This window comes from Quercus lobata, chromosome 2, assembly GCF_001633185.2.
Source record: "Quercus lobata isolate SW786 chromosome 2, ValleyOak3.0 Primary Assembly, whole genome shotgun sequence".
NCBI lineage: Eukaryota > Viridiplantae > Streptophyta > Magnoliopsida > Fagales > Fagaceae > Quercus > Quercus lobata.
Genome location: NC_044905.1, coordinates 54,191,896 through 54,213,510, shown reverse-complemented (window position 1 = coordinate 54,213,510; position 21,615 = coordinate 54,191,896). Strand labels below are relative to the sequence as shown.

Genomic DNA, 21,615 nt, shown 5'->3' with positions numbered 1-21,615 from the left:
GGAGTAATTCCCTTCTCCGTCACAGCTTTCCTCAGAATTAGAGTTGGATGAATCTGAGTCACTCAGTGTCATGGCATACACCTTGCCTTTTGATTTCAAATAATTTGGACATTCTTTCTTAAAGTGTCCATGCCCATTGCATTCAAAACAAGTGACACCTTGTGTAGATTGGGATTCTTTTCCATCTTTCTTTTTAAATTCCCTTTTTCTCCCTTCCTGAACTTTGAAATTTTCCATTGTCCTCAAATTTACCATTATTCTTGAATTTGAAGAATTTTCGGAAATTTTTCACAAGGTATGCAACATCCTTGTCAACCACATCTTCATTCGATGAGTCATGGACTTCTATCTTCTCATTAATGGTCTTAAGAGCAAGAGATTTGCTCCTCCATTGATTTGGCAGCGACATTTCATAAGTCTGAAGAGAACCAACCAGCTCCTGGACGTTGATGTCATCAAGGTCCTTACTCTCTTCAATTGCTGTTACTTTGGCACAAAAGCTTTCCGGCAATGATCGAAGGATCTTCCTTACTATTTTAGAATCCTCCGTTTTCTCCCCCAAATTGAACTTGCTGACAACCACCTCATTCAGCTTGCTATAGAAAGAGTCAAAGGACTCATCCTCATTCATTTTGAGCTCCTCAAACCAAGTGGCCAACATTTGCAGCTTGGTGTCTTTTACTTTCTTCGTGCCTTCGTAAGTGGTCTCCAATATCTCCCATGCTTCTTTGGCAATGGTAATGTGAGAGATCCTGTGAAATTCATCTGGAGACACACCACAGAAAATCGCATTGAGTGCTTTACTGTTAGCATTAGATGCGGCGAGTGCTGCCTTATCCCATGTGGATTTGGCTGCCTCAGGTTTGGTCCAGCCTATCTCAACCGCATCCCAAACAGATTCTTCAATGGAACATAAAAATGCTCTCATACGAACCTTCCAAAAAGCATAATTACTACCATCAAAATATGGAGGTACATTTAGGGATTGAGATTGGTCCATATTAAAAAGGGTGAAGGATCACACTATGGTAATGAAACCAACAAAAGTGTACCCGCTTTGATACCAATTGAAAGTTCAAATAGTGTAAAAACACTCTTGAACGTTTAGACCCCCAATTTACAAATTACCAATTCAAGCTTTATATCAAACAATTAATGTACGGAACATGAACAAAAGCTTAATACAGAATTGGTAAACAATCTAAGCCAATTAAAATCACATCCATAGCAGAAAATAAAAGGCAAAGATAAAGGGAAGAGAGATGCAAACACAAGGACAACACACGCTGTGTTATTGAAGAGGAAACCGAAGCTCTCGGCGTAAAACCTCTCCGCCGCCCTCCAAGCGGTAAACAATCCACTAGAAAATGTAGTTGGGATACATGAACAGCAATAGACCCTCCAAGCCTAATCTACCCAGTGTACCTAAGCCCTCCAAGCTTCTTGCTCCAACGAGGTTGCGCCAAACCTATTTCTTTTCTAACTTCCCGGATTCCTCTACTTGACCATAGCATCAACCAATGTAAATTGGTTCCTTCCTAACTGCTTCTCAGAACACCAAACAGCCATCTCACAGTAAAGGATATGGTGAGAAAAAGTTTTGGTAAAATGCCTCTCAAGGATTTAACAATGAAGAGGAAGAGAGTTGAGGAATTTGAAGAGTCTCTTATGTAAAGATTGTGGATGAATCAATGTTGTTTTACTCTAGGGTTTCTCTCTCAACATTCTCTCTGGAAGCTCTCATTCTTTCGTGGGTATAAGGGGTATTTATACTAGGGTGAGAATAGAATGTGAAACGTCAGGTTTTTCAAAATAGGGCTGGCTTGCGGCTTAGCCTCGCGATGTGATTGAGTCGCAAGATCCAGCCGCGAGATAACTGAATGGCCAGTTGTCCTATTTTGTCCTATAGTGCTCTAGCTAGCAAGACGCTTCAACATCTGGCATGCTTGGCACGTGTGCTGCTTTTGGCGGCTTGCAGCCGCGAGTCACCCGTGAGATCCAGCCACGAGACTCTGTTTTCTTGCACACTCTTGAGCATTCAACACTCTATCTCATTCACTACCCTTACAACAAACTCACCTAAATACAGGGTTACTAATTGCTGAAATACAAGCCAATTTGGCACGGAATAAAGCCAACAAGATGGTTGATTAAATTCAACCTAACATTCTTGCATTGTTTTACATTGTTATTTATAGTGTGTATGCTAGGTGTTTGATAAAATGTCTCTTAAGCATTTTCTCGCTTGTTTGAAATCTGATAAGTACCAAACTTTGGGGTTTCTCATGTTTTCTCACTAGTATCATGTTTGGTTCATTAATTATGTATTTAACGCACCTTGCCCCATATGTGCATTTTCAATGCTTTAGTCATGCATTGCACATAACCACCTCTTGCACACCTTGTTTCTCCATCCTAACATATCATGTTTACCTTATATTTTGTAGCATTTTATTTTGTCTTTTGTTTGAGCTTTATTTTCTCATTCATCCTGCACCTCTTTTGCATCTTTCTCCTTGGTCTTACCTTCATCTCTTGCCTTTTTTTCTCCTTGACCCTTTTATCTATTCGTGTCAAAAAGGGGGAGAGTATACTCTAGAGTAGTATACCAGAGAGTTTTGTCATTTCTATATAACTCTTGTACACATCCTTAGGGGGAGAAATTCTATTTCTTGTGCACATTTGTAGGGGGAGAGATATTTCATAGGGGAGATGCATATACCAAGGGGGAGAAGACATTGTGTTAATAAGAAAGCTTTGTTTTGTTTGTGTTTCTTTATGTTTGTTTTCTTGTTTGCTTTATGATGCTTTGAGTTATGTTTAGTATCTATACTTTATTGTTGTCATTGCATCGTGTTTATGTTTTGGACATGCATACATCCTTATGCTATTGTGCTTTATTGGTTGCATGTTCAAATAATCATTTGTTTTGCTATATGATCATTTAGTCATTTCCATATGACTGTCATGTATTTTATCAAGTTGCTCATATGTTTTACATCATGTTTACTTGATCACAATTTACTTTGTTAGGTTCTAAGTACTTAGGAACTTATGTATTAGAACTCTAATTTGTATTGTTGGCAAACCATGATCAAAATAGGTTTTTAGTCTTGTTTAGACTTGCTCAAAGTATAGGTCTTTTGTGTAAAGTTGGAATCCTCCCTAGGTTTTTACCGGTGTGGTTTCTTGGGTCATCATATTTTTGTGTTCTTTATATTTCGCACTTTAAATTGACATGATTATATGATTGTATGTTAACCTAGATCTAAAATTTGGACTAAGTAATCACTTGGTTAATTCACTAGGTTAATCGATTGTGTTTTTAAGGGGTCTAAAAATGTACATACTTGTTACATTATACTTGTCCTTTTATTACTTGCTTTACCTTGAGGGTCTAATGTGTTTTGTGCAAGTGTTTCAGGTATATATGTTCTAAGTTCATCATAGCTCCTATGATTCATGATAGGGGGAGAAAGAGAGAAAGAGCTTTATGTTATATTAACTATGTTTTTGCTTTGCTCATAGTTCATGATTATGTTTAGCTGTTTAAACTATATTTTTATTTGTACCCATGCTTTGTAGCTTAGTACTTGTTGTTAATGTTATGCATTTCTTTAAGTACATCACTCTTGTGCCCTTTGTTGGATTTTATATCCTTGATGCAATTACCTTGTGTTGTTGTATCGGTTGAGTGTTGGACATGCAAATGATACTTTGCATTGAGCTTATTAGTTTGCATGTCTGGATGTTCATTCCTTATGTGAATGATTATTGTGGTCACTATTTATAGTGATTGTTCGTTTTTGGTCAAGTCACGTTTTATTGCTTCATTTCTTTTTGCTTGATAGCATTGTGCTTGCTCCATATGCATTTCAAGTTTTCTGCTTACAATGATCGTATTGTGTTGTTGTGGAAATACTTGTTCGTATGGTTCAAGAGCTTCACAGATTTTAGAATTAGGTGTGAGTGAGTTTTCTTCAACTACTCTCAACTCACATGTTAAGTCTAAATTTTGTTTTAGGGTTTTTTCATGTAATAGCCAAAGAGGGAGATTGTAAGGTTGAATTTATTCAATCATTTTGTTGGCTTTATTCCGGGCCAAATTTGCTTGTAATTCAGCATTTAGAAACCCTGTATTTAGGTGCGACTAGATCTCGTGACTGGCGAGTCACCAAATGTGGCATATGTGTGAGGCATGTAGGGGAGCTGAAGGGTCACGCCAGTTGTTGCATTACAGGAAAAAACCTCTAGTCTGGCCATGCAGTTAGCTCACGACTCGTTCCAATCGCGAGTCAAGTTGTTAGAACACCCTGTTTGGTTGTAACTGACTCTTCACATTCTATACACATCCTACTATAAATACCCTTATACCCACGAAATATTGAGAGCTTCCAGAGAGAATTTTGAGAAAGAAATTCTAGAGAAAAATAAGATTGATTCATCCTCAATCTTCATCCTTTGATTCTCTAAATTTCTTTACTCTCACCTTTTCTATTGATACATCCTTGAGAGGTACATTAGCCAAATCCTTATCTCACTATACCCATATCTGTGAGGAGGCATTTTGGTACTTGGGAAGTAGTTCGGAAGGGACCAATTCATTTTGGTTGATGCAATGGGCGATTGCGGGATCTGGTAAGCTAGAGAAGACAAGGTTCTGCATAACCCTGTTGGAGAAAGAAGCTTGGAGGGCATAGGTGCACTGGGTAGATTAGGCTTGGAGGGTCTTCTACTATTCATGTATCCCAACTTTATTCTCTAGTGGATTATTGACCGCTTGGAGGGCGGCGGAGAGGTTTTTCGCTAAGGACTTTGGTTTCTTCTTCGATAAAACATTGCTGTATTGTCTTTGTGTTTGCATCTCTCTTTCCTTAATCTTTGCCTTTTAATTGCTGTTGTGATTGTGATTAATTTCGGTTTAGATTGTTTTACCAATTCTGTTTTAGCTTATTTTCATATTTCGCACATACATTGTTTGATTATAAGCTTGTGTTGGTAATTTGTAAATTGGGGGTCTAAATGTTCATAGGTGTTTTCACACTATTTGAACATTCAGGGATATATTCCTTGAAAGTGATGGGAGCTATCAAAGGAAATACGTTGGAAGTTAATTGGTCTATTCAAAGCAAGGAAGTTAATTTCATACTGTACCAGCCGGTACCGTCGAAATTTTCTATATTGGTGCCTAGGCCGGTACAGAAATGCTGTTGTTTCGTTTCGATTTAAATAACGGTTGTACCGGAGCCGTTTCGGGCATACCGGGACAAATACCGAGTTTTGGCTAGAAAATAGATACCAGGCAAAACAAAAAACCTCAAAAAACCCCCCAAATTTCAAGATCCACCTCCTCACTTTTACCTCAGTTTTTCCTCGTCTTCTTCGTATTTTTCTCTGCTGCGCATTTCTTCTTCTTTTCCTTTGTTTCGCTGGCCTTTGTTTCTACAGCCCCTTCATCTTCTTCATTTATTTCTCAACATGTGTCAATCTCTCTTTTTAGTTTTAGTACACTCACTTGAAAGTAGAAACTAAGTAGTCAATCAAGAAGCAAGTGACAAGACTTCAAAGCAAAACGTGTGGAGGTGAAAAAAAGAATGAAAAAAAAAAAAAAAAAACTTATAATGAAAGACTAATGGGCTATACTTGTAAGCAAGACATGTGGAGGTGAAAAAGAGAATGAAAAAGAAAATCCTAATAAGTTAGGACTTCCAGTAGTTGATTGGGTGGGTGTAGGACTTGGAAAATTTACGCATTTCAAATAAAAAAATTATCGGTTAATGTAAATCATTTCAATTTTTTTAAAGGTTCAAATCTTCTTTTTCATTTTCTTTTTCTTTTTGTCAGAAAAGTATTTCTATCTAACAATTCTATCCATTAGTCTTTAAATATTTATGAGCTTTTAGTATATCAATTATTAAAGGAGAGAGAGTAGTGAGTTAAGGAGTATAAAAGAGGCCTAAAAAAAAGATATTGACAAGGTAGAAGAGATATGAGTAAAAAAAAAATATATTAATATTTGTTTTAGTAACTTATTATAAATTTTAAAGTAAAGTTTTTAAAAATTTTAGCTATGACTCCACTATTGTAACATGCATTTTTGTGTTTTGGGGAAGCTAAAATAGTTATATAGCTATTTAGCTTCACTGCTGCTTATGCTCTAACTCCACAAAAAAATATAAAAAGTTGCCAAAGTGATATATTGAGTTATTAGAAATATAACTTTGTATATTGTATAAAATAGTAAAAAATAGCGGTAAAAACGAAACGGTATACCAATATTGACCGGTATCCGAAATATATCGTACCGCTAGCCAAACCAGTACAGTTTCTGATACGGTATTGATTTCCTTGATTCAAAGGTTCATGGAAGAAACCAAGATAATTCTAGCTGAATTTTTTTTGGTTGTGGATTTTGTTTTTAGAAAGCATTTGGACACAACTTTAAAGTGGTCAACTATGGTTAGTGGAGAAAAAATTATGAATTCATATTAAAATAATTGTACATCAATTATAGTCGACTACTTCATCAAATTATGGTAAAAGTTGTGGTCTTAGAAGAACCATTATGTTTTTGTTTCAAACTTATAACTTATTAGCTAGTAGCCATATATGTAGCTTTATGTGAAACAAATTCCCTTTCAAAAGAATGAGAAGGTATGGACCTTGCTAGCTTTTGTTTGATTCATATTAATGACGTGATTATTCAAGGGGAAAAAACATTAAAAGAATCAAAGTTTGACCAAGACCATCATTTTGAATCCTTTAAAGATATCAATTTATATCATGTATAAGAATCCTTAGAGTTATAAAACAACTTCATCAAGAAATATGAGAGTAATATTATATCTGAATTACCTCTTCTCAAGTATTCATTCACCACATCATATTATTTATGATACTGATACATATATCTTTCTCTATACTATCGATGTTTCTCTATTTCTTAGTGTCCATTACAATAAGAGCTTATCCTTTAAAAATTGTGTGTGACGGCTCTGGCCTCTAGCATTGGTACTTAACTGCCAATGGGTTTTTTATTTGTTTGTGTTCTTTATATGTGCATCTCCTTTCTGGTAAGGACAAAATTATTTTGTTTAAATTTTTTTAAAGGGCCGGGTTGTTTGTTTTTGGTAAAATTGGGTAATTGAGCTTAATTAAATTTTTTTTGGAGAAAAAGCTTAATTGTTTTTAGTATTACTATTGGTAATTATTGTTGTTGGGCAAATTTTTTGGGATGGAATATTTTGTTTTAAATTTTAGATCTATAAATTTTTTTTATAACTTTTAAAAGGAGGAGAATGCAAGAGATACAATTCTTTTTTTTTTTTACAAATTGCTATTGTGGTAAGTGGCTATTAGTAAATAAAAAAGTGATGTAAGTGGTGAGCCCAAATGCAAACTAATAAGAATTTTCTGCATTAGAAATTTTATAAAATTGTTGTAGAAAAGTTTGTGGCTATAGGAAATAATTCACATCTCATTATAGGACTTTTAATCAATTTCGGTTTTACTTGCATTAAGTTAATACAACGTAGTTATTAAAGGGTGCAAATCAATCAAGCCCATGGATTGGGTCTGAACCCATCTAGCCTAAGACTGGGTCTATGTAGTCTGGAAGACTCTATTCTGGCCTAGTTTATAAGGACAATTGATTTTTTTTTTTTTTTTTTTGGTGGAAAAGCGGGAGGTATTATTTAAAAGCAAACTGAGTTCATACAACACGAATGACTGTGCTGGGGCTACAAAGCCGTGTTTCCCCCAGGCCAATCAAGTCCCTCATATATGATACATAAACAAAAGTGGGACATTCGTTATACATAGTCATCAGATTCCGGTGGTGGGTCCCCCGCTTAGCTAGAGTATCGGCACAGCCATTTGCCTCACGGTACACGTGTTGTATGTGAACTTCCCATTCCTGATCCAAGAGGTTCCTGCAATCACAAATCAAAGGCAGAATATTAGTGGGATAATTCATATTTGTATTTGTTAGCCAGTTTAGTACCACTTTAGAATCTAGTTCTAGCTGAAGGAGCTTCACGCCCATATTCCACGCCATTGCCAGTCCCTGTCTGACCGCCGCTAACTCAGCCAAGTTATTTGTTGCAAGGCCCACATGCGCTGAGAATCTTGAAATCCATTGGCCCTGGTGATCTCGAAGAACACTCCCTGCTCTGGCCAATCCAGGGTTATCAAGGGCACTACCATCAGTGTTGAGTTTGAAAAAGGGGTAAGGGGGCTTGCCATCTGATAATCTGAGGAACCCGGTCCGAGAATTGTTTGGTGGTGCCGGCGAGGAAATGAAATTCAGTCGCCGCTTGAACAGAGGAGTAGATAAGGCTATGTTGGGAGCGGGATTGGTTTTTGAATATTCTTTCATTCCGAGCTAGCCAAAGTTTCCAACAGATGAAAGGGAAATAGACCTGCCAAGGGGGGTGGTGGGGTAAGGAGGCCCTTGCCACTGAAGCATTATTTCTCAGCCAGTCTTGAAGCGGCAATTGGAAGAAGGACATAGGCAGGATACTTGGGGATTGGTGCCAGACCTCTTTAGCCCAAGGACAGTCACGAAGAGTGTGAATAGTTGTTTTAGGTGACTGGCATCTGGGACATCGGGTATCCATAGATAGACGTCCAAAGGATAGGTAAGTTTTGGTGGGGAGTCGGTCTCGTAGAGCCTTCCACAGAAAAATTTGGATCTTTTTGAGGCAAGGAGAAACCCAGATCCAGTGCCAAAGGGCTTTGTTCCAAGGGGCCTGTTGGCGTTGATATAGGAATTTTGACGCGGATTTGACGGAACACGTGCCCTTATTGTGGGGCCATAGAAAAGAGTCAGTAAGGCTAGCAAAGCGGGCCACAGGAATACCTTGAAGAAGATCTTGGAGCTGGGTGGAGAGGGGGAGGTTAAGAGAGTCGAAAGACCAAGCTTGGTTTGCCCAAAGAGAGTTGACCCGACGGTCATCCTCTTAGGGGAGGAGAGGACCCTCAATATAATTCTGCAAGGAGCCGTTAGGCAGCCAATGATCTTTCCAAATTCTAATAGTCCTTCCATCTCCTACAATCCACCGCATGCCTTCATGAAGTAGCTCGGCCCCTAACGAGATAGCGGTCCAAATATGTGATCCTCTTGATGTTCGGGGACTGGTGAAAACTGTAGCATGTGGAAAGTATTTAGCTTTTAGGACCCTGGCCCAGAGTGAAGTGGGATTGGAATAGAGGCGCTAGGCCTGGTTCATGAGGATAGCTTTGTTTCTATGTCGGGTAGAGGATATGCCCAAACCTCCAGCCTCTTTGGGGAGCGTGACAGTCTCTCAGTTGATAGTGTGACAACTCTTGTGATGTTCGGTGTCCCCCCAGAGGAAGTTACAGCTCAATTTATCTATGTGGTGGCAAATCTTTTGCGGGAAAAGTGTGGTTTGCATGGCATATAACGGGACAGAGGTGACTGAAGCTTTGATGAGGGTGGCTCTGCCAGCCATCGAAAGGTACCTAGCTTGCCATCCTTCTATCCGTTTACGGATATTATCCACCAGATATTGAAAGGAGCTAGCTGTTTGACGGGTGGTAAAAATGGGCGTTCCAAGATAGGTCCCAATGCGATCCGTGGTGGGAAGGCCAAGGATACCTGCCACTTAATCTTTTATACGCCTAGAGGTGCGGGGGGAGAACCAAGTTTTTGATTTGGTGGCACTCATAAGCTGGCCGAATGACTCACAAAAATCAAGTAAGAGTCTGCTAAGGTTTTTACAATCCCTGGCAGTGGCTCTCGTAAACAAGAAGATGTCATCAGCAAAAAGTAGGTGTGAGAGGCGGACCCCGGTTCTGAAATTTATTGGGTGGATAAGTTTATCTCGGACAGCCTCATTCAACTTAATGGACAATCTCTCCAAGCAAAGGATAAACAGGTATGGGGAGAGGGGGTCACCTTGACGGATGCCCCGGTTGGGCACCACTTCCGGGAGAGGGGATCCATTCCAAAGAATATGGAATCGAGTAGAGGAGATGATATTCATGATGAGGGTAATGAGATTAGTAGGCACCTGAAAGAATTCAAGAGTTTCCTGGATAAAGGACCACTCGAGATGATCATACGCTTTTTCGAGATCCAGCTTAAGAGCCACGTATCCCATCTGACCCCGTCAAGAAATAAGAGTCCGAATGACCTCCTGCACAATGATGATATTATCGCTCGTACGACGGGCCAGCACAAATCCCGCTTGACAAGGATTGATGGCTTCCGCCATGAAGGGTTTGAGCCGATGCACAATAATACGAGAAAGCAATTTGTAAAGGGTATTGTAGAGACTGATAGGACGAAAGTGCGTGATCAAATCGGGGTGGGCCACTTTCGGAATAAGGACCAAGTTTGTGATCCCCCAGTTAGGAGGGATAGTGAGAAGCTCAAAAATTTCTTGAATAACTTGAATAATGCTTGGACCCAAACTAGACCAGTGTGTTTGGAAAAAGAGAGCATGATATCCATCCGGTCCGGGGGCCTTTAAAGGGGGGAGGGCCTGGAGGGTCTGAAGAATTTCATTAGGTTGAGGAATTCTAGTTAGGAACTGAGCTTGGGTACGGAAGAGACTATTGGGACAGTAGAGCCTCTTATTGCTAGGGGTGATGTGGCGGAACGAGGAAGAGGCCTGGAACAAAGTTTTGAAGGCAGTATGAATGTGATGGGTTAGTGGCTCTCTAGTGAGCCATAATCCCGTGCCATCCTTTAAAGTTATCACTCGTAAGTGGCTGCGCCGTTGGATGGTTTTGATGTGAAAATATTTAGTATTGGCATCCCCAAAATTTAACCACATGATTCGAGATTTGAGACGCCAATATAGATATTCTTGGTGGAGAACCCTATTATACTCCTGAGTGAGCTGGTTCTCCAGCGAGTACAAATAGGCCGAGGGTTTCCTGGCTAAGGCCACTTGGATACCTCTAAGTCTAGCTATCAGGTGGTTTTTACGATGAAAAATATTTCCAAAATGAGTTTTATTCCAAGAGCGGATGTTTTCCGTCAACACTTCCAGGTGCCGAGGGAATCTCGATAAAGATGAGGAGGTAGAAGGGATAAGTTCCGAGGCTTGCCAGCTGTCCTCCACAAGGGACGGGAAAGTGGGGTCGGTCAACCACATTTGCTCAAATCGAAAGGGTTTAGGGGGTTTCAGCATCGATGGGTCAGTGTTCAGCATGATAGGACAATGATTAGACTTGACCCTAGGGAGATGGTGGATTTCAGCTGTAGGAAAGAGCAAAGTCCAGTCGGCATTGCCCAGTCCTCTATCTAACCTTTCCTTTATGATGGATTGCCAAACCGGGCTTTTGTTGGTCCACGTGTACCGGGGGCCATGAAAACCTAGATCAATTAGCCCACATTTATCCAAACAGTTTCTAAAGGCCGCAATGCGGGTTCTATTGACTGGAAGACCTCCTAGTTTTTCATCCTCAGACAACATATCATTAAAATCCCCTAGTAGGATCCACGGAAAAGAGATATTCAAAGCTAGATTTTCTAAATAATCCCAAAACGGTTTCCACTTATTAAATTGGGGAGGGGCGTACACTGCAGTAAGTAAAAAAGAAAGGGATGGAGAAGGTACCTTCACAAGAGCGTGAATACTGTGGTCGCTGCAGGTGATAATTTCGACACTGAAGGAGGGGCCTTCATTCCAAAGCAACCAGATTCCTCCAGAGAAGCCAACTGGGTCCACACGTTGTGAGTGAGTGTACGGGAGTGTGTCTATCACCCCTTGAGCCCTAACGTCAACAATGCGGGGCTCGATAATAATCAGGATATCAGGGTGGTGCCTATGGTGGAGCTCATAGGCATGTGCACGAAACATCTCATTGCCGGCGCCTTGACAGTTCTAGGCGATCATCTTTATGGATGTGGAAAATGGGGTGAGGGACTTATTCGGGACTTCCCATGTCGAGGGATTCCTCGGTGTCGGCAGTTGAAGGCACTGATGCCTTGCTATGGTGGTCATGATGCGATACAGTGCTTCCACATTGCCGAGCCTGGCCCAGTGCGTGCCGGACACGACGAATGGTAGGCTGCAGTTTGAGAACATGACTATGTAAAGGTTGGGTTAATCTTCTTGCATGGCAATGTTTATTTCGCTGCGATCCAGGAAGCGAAAAATGGCTGCGGGCAGTATATCCGGGGAGTCTGCACTGGAGGAGCTCACTGAAATGCTTCGCTGCCTGACCGGTGAAGTTTGTGTCCACCTTGCCTGGGTGCGATAAGGGTGGCTGGACCTGTGGACTTGGACATGGGATCAGTGGTTGCGGTAGGGGTTGGAATGGGGAGGTGGGTCGAGCCTTAGAGGCAGGCTCGGAGTTTGAGTCGCTTGGTTCCAATTCATGGCTGTCCGCGGATGAACCGGAATGCGGACATAGCTCACTGTCCCGTCGAGTGTTTGTTCTAGAGAAAGTCCGCTCCAAAGTTTTTCTAAGTTCTCCATCTCCTGTTTGTAGGCTTGGTGAGGAGGGGGTTGGTTGCTTAAGTGTGGTATGGTTGAGAGGTGTGGGTTGCCTTGAAGAGTTGGTGTGAGACACAGGATCTGTTAGAGGGGGTGAGGAGGATGCATGATCCGATGAGGGAGCCATTTGTTTGGTGTGTATCATGAGGGATTGGGTCGGCTAGATTAGCAAGTGTTTTATCTTGCTCTTGTTGCATGGTTTGAACGTGAGGATTTTGAAGTTCTTCAGGACATCTAGCCATGCAAGGAGTGCGTGTGTTATGTCCAGCCACGTCATTTAGTTGATGAGAAAGTCTTGAACAGTCGGCTTCTCTAGAATCATGCATGTGCTGCTGTTCTTCCTCACATGGCTTCAGTAAATTAAACTTATTACCCATGGATGCCACCTCACCACAGTAACACCCAGTTGGCTGTATAGCACTTTCGCGATTATGTTGCATCACCGACTCAGTATTGTGAGTGCGTTGCCTCTGTGTCGTCGATGCTGAAGCTAGACCACGTGGGTGATTCAACGTGTAAGGGTTGGTTAAGATGTTTTTACCGCTTAGAGATGTCTCAAGTTGGCGTCCACGTGTCCGAGTGCATCTTGTTTAGACCGTTTTCCAGGGGGTTGACACGTGATTGGGGTCTATCGGTGAAACGTTTGGGGTTAAAGGTTCATTCTCATGAGGTAACATGGTAGCTGGTGACGCCAAGCCTTTTGTACACTGCGGTTCCCGATGGCCGAGTCTACCGCATCTGTAGCAAAGCATGGGGAGGTTTTCATAAACAATGTCTTGCCAAAAGGATCCTATTTTCACACGTTTGGGCAGCGGGTTGGCCATGTTTATTTGTATGCACACTCGAGCGTATCTCCCACGAATGGCGGCGCTAGTAATGGCATCAACCTTCAAAAGTCTCCCTAGTTTTTTTCCCACGTGTTTGAGAAATTCTGGGTGGTAATATTCAATGGGTAATTGTTCTAGGCGGATCCAAACCATCGTGGTTGATATTTTGGCGGTTTGCAGATGAAAATCTACTTCCCAGGCTTGCACATGCAGGTAATGGTCTCCCACAAACCATGGACCCTCCATTAGAGCATGGTGATAATCTTTAAGCACATCGAAACGCATAATGAAAAAACCGGAACTGAGGTTGATTAAATGTGTCGTACTTGTGGGTCGCTAAATACCGGCTAACCTGGTTTGGAGTGTCCAATATCCCAGTGGCCGTCCCATAAGCTTGAGGATAACGCTCGTTTTCCATGGTCCTGCTAGCTGGTTCTTCAATTCTGGGGTGAGTCGGATTTCCCAAGTTTCATCTGATCGTTCTTCATCAGTTTTAGGTTGGGTTTCTGCACTTTGTGTTTGCTGCGCAACGTTCTCTTCCTGGTTGGCTATTGCTTCATAGTCTTCTTCCCCCACTCCATACCGTGCTTCTAGCATATTTGCATCCTGTATTGCCTCTGCATAAGTCTTTTTACGTGAGTTATTCCGTAGGTGGGTGTTTTCAAGGTCGTTAGGTTCATGGGGTAAAGTCGGGTTAGACATCTGAGTTTTTTCTTTGCATGAGAGACTTTTATAAGGACAATTGATGATGGGGTCCTTCACGTACCTATGGAGCAAACTAAGATCTATACATAAAATCTGGACATGAAATATTTGCACAAATGTGTGATTGATAATGAGTATTTTTGCTTACTACTTGATAGAGCAAGAATATGCATAGCGTGCGTACTTATGAATTTTTTAGGGGCTCATTTTATTATTATTTGTATAAATCTGGACATGAAATATTTGCACAAATGTGTGATTGATAAAGAGTATTTTTGCTTACTACTTGATAGAGCAAGAATATGCATAGCGTGCGTACTTATGAATTTTTTAGGGGCTCATTTTATTATTATTTATTTTTATCACATCATATGACTCAACAAATGCGAAGTTTAAATGTATTTCTCAATAATTGACAAATTTTACCACAAGTGAACTATATCACTAGGACAGTCTAGACTCTAGAGTAGCAAATTCATTGCAAGTAGTGTCAAGGCCAAGTTCATATATATCCCTCTAAAATCGTAACCAACTTTGAATTGAATGATTAGTGTGCGTATCATCAAAAGAAGCACCTGGTCCTAAGGCCAAATCAAAATGCCAAACTTCAATCATATGATGACATATGTGAGAGCATATTTGAGAAAACATAAACGTGTCAATTAGTGGATTGGTTTGAAAATCCTATAAATTTTACCTCACATTTGTTTGTAGAATCACCCAAGTTAAATTTTAGAGCCTGAATAACATTGCGAGTGTTTGTGTTCGAAGCAGAGACTGAAGATGCACAAATCCCAGAATGCAAGTTACCAAGCTGGCGAGGCCAAGGGCCAAGCTCAGGTGAGTTTCTATCCATCCTATTTACATCTATTAGCATAGTAGCATACATCTAGTAAGCACAGATACTCTAGTTTAGCTCATATATTTGTATCCGGTACCGGATATCTCTGGGATACTTCTGTATGCGTACCCTGATTTTTTATTTTTAGTGCCAATATGTTCAAGATACGCCTATGATACGGTTCTTCTTAGGCAAACTGCATCTAAAAGGATTAGATAGGCATGGATGGATGTTTCATGCATGAACAACATGCACGTTGACATTTTAAATGTTGATTATAATGTGTTGTTCTTTTTTGGTTTAGGAAAAGGCAGGCAACATGGCGGACAAGGCGAGCAATGCTGCTCAATCTGCCAAGGAATCATGCCAAGAGGTTCAACTAAGTTTTTACTAAGTTAGAAAATTACATACAAACATAACAAAATACTTCGATCTCAAGTAATACTGCCCTACATCATTGTTAATTGCTTACATATGGAGTTCTATATATTGCAGGCTGGCCAGCAGATGAAGGATAAGGCACAAGGGGCTTGTGATGCTGTTAAGGATAAAGTTGGAGCAAACAAATGAAAATCATATTGGATCTCATCGTTCGAGCAAGCCCTCCCAAATAAATTTTGTACTTATTAAATTTTAATTTATGAATTTTGTTTTCTTCTACTTTGTACTCTCTTTTGATCTTGCTCTCATTGAGTTTGTCGAATTTGTCAATTGAATTAACAAGTGAACTCCTTTATTGAGTTTTTATCCATGCATTCGTATTAGATCATGCACAAGGTTTCGTTATATCTATGTTTACAATTCAAAATACTTCTCTATTGCAATCGAAAATAGACTTGTTAAACAATGCAATCCAATTAAAGCAGATCATTCAATACAGATGAGCAAAAAGTCTACTGGTTTTATGTAGCCGCAGGCATTTCGTGTCCAACTATTGTTAGGCAGATTCTAAATTACAATTAATTTTGACTATAAAAAAGAAAAAAAGAAAAAAAAAGGGAAATTACAGATTACCTATCACCTGTGGTTTAGCCCAAATTTAACTTACTCACCCGCGATTTAAAATTTAACATTTTACCCACATGTGATTAACATCGTTAGTCTGTCATTACCTACCCCATTACTTATACCATTACAAACACAAAAATATAACAAAATTAGAAAATACAAGATCAAAAAGTGATTTTTGTAAAAATATTTGAAGGCTTTAAGAGCTTCAATGAGAACACTAACACAAGATTAAAAATGGTTTATATTTACAGCTCTACTCAAACAAATTTTTCTCTCTCTCTACGCTTGTTGCAACCCCTAAGCAACAAGCCACCCTTTCTTGGATCGAAAAGCCATTAGATTGAAAATTGCTGATAATCAAGGGCAACAGACAAGTGCCTACCTTTCTTCTGCACGCTGAAGAAATCTTTTGAGTCGATGGTTGAGTGTTAGCAGGCATTCGAGGATCTAAAGGCTTACCTCTCTTTCCCGCCATTACTAAGTCCCTCAAAATCAGGAGAATAATTGTTCCTTTACTTGGTTGTATCCCCGGCCACTGTCAGTGCAGCCTTGATCAGAGAAGAAGACTAGGTGCAAAATCCCCTGTACAACACTAGCCGGGCACTTCGTGGCTCAGAGGAGAGGTACTCGCCGATGGAGAAACTAGCCTTCTCTTTGGTTATAGTAGCTCGCAAGCTCAAGTCATATTTCCAAGCCCACAAGGTAATCGTCCTGACTGACAAGCCCTTACGGCGAGCAATGAGCTATCTATCCTGAAGCCGTAAGATGAATGGCACTATAGGCCATAGAGTTGAGTGAATTTGACATACAGTACCACATGCGTACTGCCATTAATGGGCAAGTGGTCGTTGACTTCATTATGGATTTCACTAACGTGGAAGGCCAGAGGGCAGAAGAGTATCCTCAGTGGAGTATACACACGGACAGAACGTCTAACAGACAGGTTGGTGGAGTGGGCATTGTACTTATTCTCCAGAAGGGGACGAGATTGAATGCATGATTCGTCTCAACTTCCCTATAACCAATAACGAAGCAAAGTACGAAGCTCTAGTTGCAGGACTAGATCTCGCTAAAGTAGCAGGAGCTGCGGGAGTGGTTATTCATTGCGATTCCCAAATCTTCACAAACCAAGTAAAGGTGATTACGAATGCAAGGGCGAGAGGATGAAGAAGTACCTGGATCAAGTAAAGAGAAGGGTGGACAATCTACAAGCTAAGATTGTTTAAATCCCCAGAGTAAAGAACAAGCAAGCCGACCATCTTGCCAAGGCCACATCAGCAGAACACATGATCACCCGCAACAAGGTACTTTCCTTCATCCAGCTTTTGCCACTAATAGATCCCATCCATGTGCAGGAGATAGGTTTTGAAAGCAACTGGGCGACACCATTAGTCTCCTACTTGAAAAACGGCACACTACCAGACGGTAAGGAAGCCGCAAGGAAGCTGAAGGTCAAAGCAGCACGATTCATCTTGATAAGTGACATCTTGTACAAGAGAGGCTTCTCCCGCCGGTACCTAAGGTGTTTAAGCCCCAAAGAAGCGGATTATGTCATGAGAGAAGTATACGAAGGGATCTGCGGGAACCACTCAGGGTCGCGGTCGTTGGTACAAAAATTGATTCGAGTTGGATACTACTGGCCTATTATGTAGAAGGATGCCCAGACTTATGTCAAAGCCTGCGACAAATGCCAAAGATTCAATAACGTCATCAGACAACCGATGGAAGAACTCACCCCAATGGTAGCCTCGTGGCCATTTGCTCAATGGGGACTAGATATCATGAGACCATTCTCGATAGTGTTGCGACAACTAAAGTTCCTTATAGTTGGCGTAGACTATTTCACCAAATGGGTAGAAGCTGAAGCCTTGGCCACCTAAACAAAAAAGAACGTGAGAGGCTTCGTTTGGAAAAAAATCATCTGCAGGTATGGGATCCTTAGAGTCTTGGTCTCAGACAACGGGAAAAAATTCGACAATGACTCCTTCAGGAATTTTTGCTTCCAGTTAGGAATCAAGAACCATTACTCCTCCCTCGCCCACCCTCAAGCCAACGGGCAGGTTGAGGTCACGAATCGATCCTTGCTTAAAATCATCAAGACTTGGCTCGAGGGGGCAAATGGTGTATGGCTAGAAGAGCTGCTAAACATACTATGGGTGTATAGAACAACGGCCAGAACACCTATAGGGGAGACATCGTTTCGAATAGCATATGGAAGCGAGGCAGTCATCCCAGCAGAGGTCGGACTCACGAGCTATAGGATGGGTAATCATGATGAAAAAAAGAACGACGAGGCTCTACATCTACAACTTGATTTATTAGATGAAGTTAGGGTGATAATTGAACAAAGACTCGCACGATACCAGGATCTCATGGCCAAGCACTACAACTCTCGAGTCAGACATAGGGACTTCAAGGTTAGAGACCTCATCTTGAGGAAGGTAATGGGCGCCACTAGAGACCCTACCAAAGGAAAGCTTGGCCCTAACTGGGAGGGACCTTATAGAATCACGTCATGGTAGAGGAAAGACACCTATCACTTGGAGACGCTAGACGGACAGAAGTTGCACCACCCATGGAATGCTGAACATCTCCAGAAGTATTACCAGTAGAAGATAGCATGAAGAGCGACACTCCTCATTTTCCAATTTATTTTAGTTAATTTTTGCCATAGTACTTTTTAAGCCCAAAGGGCAAGTCTTTTTCTTTAAAGAATGATTTTTCTACATATACATTTATCATAATAAGAGGAGTTTATTCAGATATGAATGGTGTATTTATCTGCTTCTACATGTTTATTCTATGCATTTATTCATGATTAAGTTCATAAGTGGATGAGTTTATCCCATGAGGATGAGTTAATATTATTATTAAGTCCACAAGTGGACGGATCCATGATTAAGTCCAAGTGGATGAGTTCATCCCATAAGGATGAGTCAATATTATTAAGTCCATAAGTGGACAATAATTAAATCCATAAATGGACGAGTCCATCCCATGGGGATAAGTCGATATTATCAAGTCCATAAGTGAACGGGTTCATGGTTAAGTCCAAGTGGACGAGTTCATCCCATGAGGATGAGTCAATATTGTTAAGTCCACAAGTGGAAAAATTCATAATTAAATCCACAAATGGACGAGTCCATCCCATGGGGAGAAGTCAATATTATCAAGTCCATAAGTGGACGAGTTCATGGTTAAGTCCACAAGTGGATGAGTTCATTTTATGAGGACAAGCTAATATTATCAAGTCCACAAGTGGACAAATTCATAATTAAGTCCACAAATGGACGAGTTCATCCCATGGAACGAGTTCATTTTATAAGGATGAGTCAATATTGTCTAGGCCATAAGTGGACGGGTTCATGGTTAAGTCTACAAGTGGATGAGGTTCATCCCATGAGGATGAGTCAATATTGTTAAGTCCACAAGTGGAAAAATTCATAATTAAATCCACAAATGGACGAGTCCATCCCATGGGGAGAAGTCAATATTATCAAGTCCATAAGTGGACGAGTTCATGGTTAAGTCCACAAGTGGATGAGTTCATTTTATGAGGACAAGCTAATATTATCAAGTCCACAAGTGGACAAATTCATAATTAAGTCCACAAATGGACGAGTTCATCCCATGGAACGAGTTCATTTTATAAGGATGAGTCAATATTGTCTAGGCCATAAGTGGACGGGTTCATGGTTAAGTCTACAAGTGGATGAGGTTCATGATTAAGTCCATAAGTTGACAAGTTCATCCCATGAGGATGAGTCAATATTATTAAGTTCATAGATGGACGAGTTCGTGACAAAATCCACAAATGGACGAATTCATTACTAGGTCCACTAGTGGACGAGTTTAGGATACCTTAAAACTAACATGTCCACAAAGACCAAGAATGGACGAATTCATCCCTTTGGGGTTTGTTAAATTGTTAGCAGGACAAGGGTGTTTGTCACGGCTGATGGATTCATCCTAAGTCATCTTACATTTAAGCACAAAGAATGAGCAAAACATATATATACGTAAAGATCAACACATGCTAAAAAGCAACGGATGTAGAAAGCATACCATACATTAAATAAGGTCATTACAAAAAAAAAAAAAAAAGTGCGGGTTGGGGGGCAAAAACAAAAAGGGCATTTAACACTATCTGAAAGATAGACTAAATATACAATAATTCAAAAAAAATAGAAAACTAAGAGGCCGGGGCGTTTAGAGGGTTCTTGTCATCTTTGTCTTAAACGTCCTGAGGTAAAGTCTCAACGTTTAGAGGCTCAGTGGACGGGACCAAAGGAGTGACGGGAGGATCCATAGTGGGTTGAGTAAGGATGATGCTATCATCTTTTGGATCAGATTTCGACTCTGTGGAGTCGCCAACTTCCTTCTAGATAGTGTCTCCAACTGGAGTTAATGACAAGGGGTCGTCCATGGGGACCTTGGATAAATCAAAGTGAGGGTAGATGGATTTGAACTATTTAAGGCAATCCTTAAACCCATCACCATAGTAGACTATGGAAGAATCAATAAATGGTTGTGAAGCCTTGAATACCTTCACGGTGTCAGCCTTGGCCGTCTCCAACTGCCCGAGAAGGGCCATCAACTCTTTTTCTACCGTTGCCTTAGCTTCTTGCTCCTTCTTCTTCTGATGACCCACCTTCTTTAGCTTCTCCCTTAGCTTATTCACCTTCGTATTGAGAGTACAAAGGGCCTCCTTGTACTGCTCTTGCTCGTCGGTCAAGGTCCCGTTGCGTTTGCAAAGACAAGCAATCACGCCTTCTTGGGCGATGCTCCTATCTTGTAGCGCTTTCATACGGACCAACCCCTACAAAGAAAAACAACTGTCAGCCATATTGAGTAATAAATAACTGGAGAAATAAAGAAAGAAAGAAAGAAAGAAACGTACCCGAGCAAGGTCAAAGAGGCCTGACGCCCCCAGCTCCTTTCTCATTTCCTCAGTACAAAGGTCCACGTCCTTCTCCTTGATGATTGACTCAACCATCTCAACGGCATAGTCCTTGTGAGTTAGAAGACGATGGTCAAGTCCCTGGGATATGGGGCCTGACATCGTCATTAATCCCTTGCCTGTGTCGTGGCTCAGCTTGAGAGGTGATGGCTTCTTCGGGAGTTTATCCCTAGGGGTGACAGTGACTTTCTTGGAAGGACGATTGTCCTTCTCGTCAGCCTTCCTCTTAGGCACCCCCTTTTCGACGGCTTTAGGGGCTGATGAGGACGCCCCTTCCTTCCCCTTCGCTTTTTGTTTCTCTTTCCTATGCGCAGCAGCTGCCTTCACCTGTGCTTTTTGCATGGCTACCTCCATTTCTGCAAAGGAAAAATGATGAGCATTAGACCAAGAGACGACAAAAATAAAAAAACGATGGAAGAAAATAAATTACTTACGCCGACGAGAATAAGTGTTTAATCTGCGAGCTAGGCGTCGGTTTTGGACCTCCACAATATGCGTGTCGAGGTGAACTATATCACTAGGACAGTCTAGACTCTAGAGTAGCAAATTCATTGCAAGTAGTGTCAAGGCCAAGTTCATATATATCCCTCTAAAATAGTAACCAACTTTGAATTGAATGATTAGTATGCGTATCATCAAAAGAAGCACCTGGTCCTAAGGCCAAATTAAAATGCCAAACTTCAGTCATTTGATGACACATGTTGTGAGCATATTTGAGAAAACATAAACGTGTCAATTAGTGGATTGGTTTGCAAATCCTATAAAGTTTGCCTCACATTTGTTTGTAGAATCACCCAA

General features: G+C 40.8%; 1 protein-coding gene across 1 annotated transcript; it reads left to right on the top strand.

The window, feature by feature from the left end:
* Positions 1 to 14,729: 14,729 nt before the first annotated feature.
* Positions 14,730 to 15,597, top strand: LOC115978406 (stress-induced protein KIN2-like). Its single transcript, XM_031100424.1, has 3 exons — positions 14,730 to 14,845; positions 15,151 to 15,219; positions 15,342 to 15,597. The coding sequence occupies exons 1-3, from the start codon at positions 14,789 to 14,791 to the stop codon at positions 15,414 to 15,416; spliced, it is 201 nt and encodes a 66-aa protein (XP_030956284.1). The 5' UTR covers positions 14,730 to 14,788; the 3' UTR covers positions 15,417 to 15,597.
* Positions 15,598 to 21,615: the final 6,018 nt, after the last annotated feature.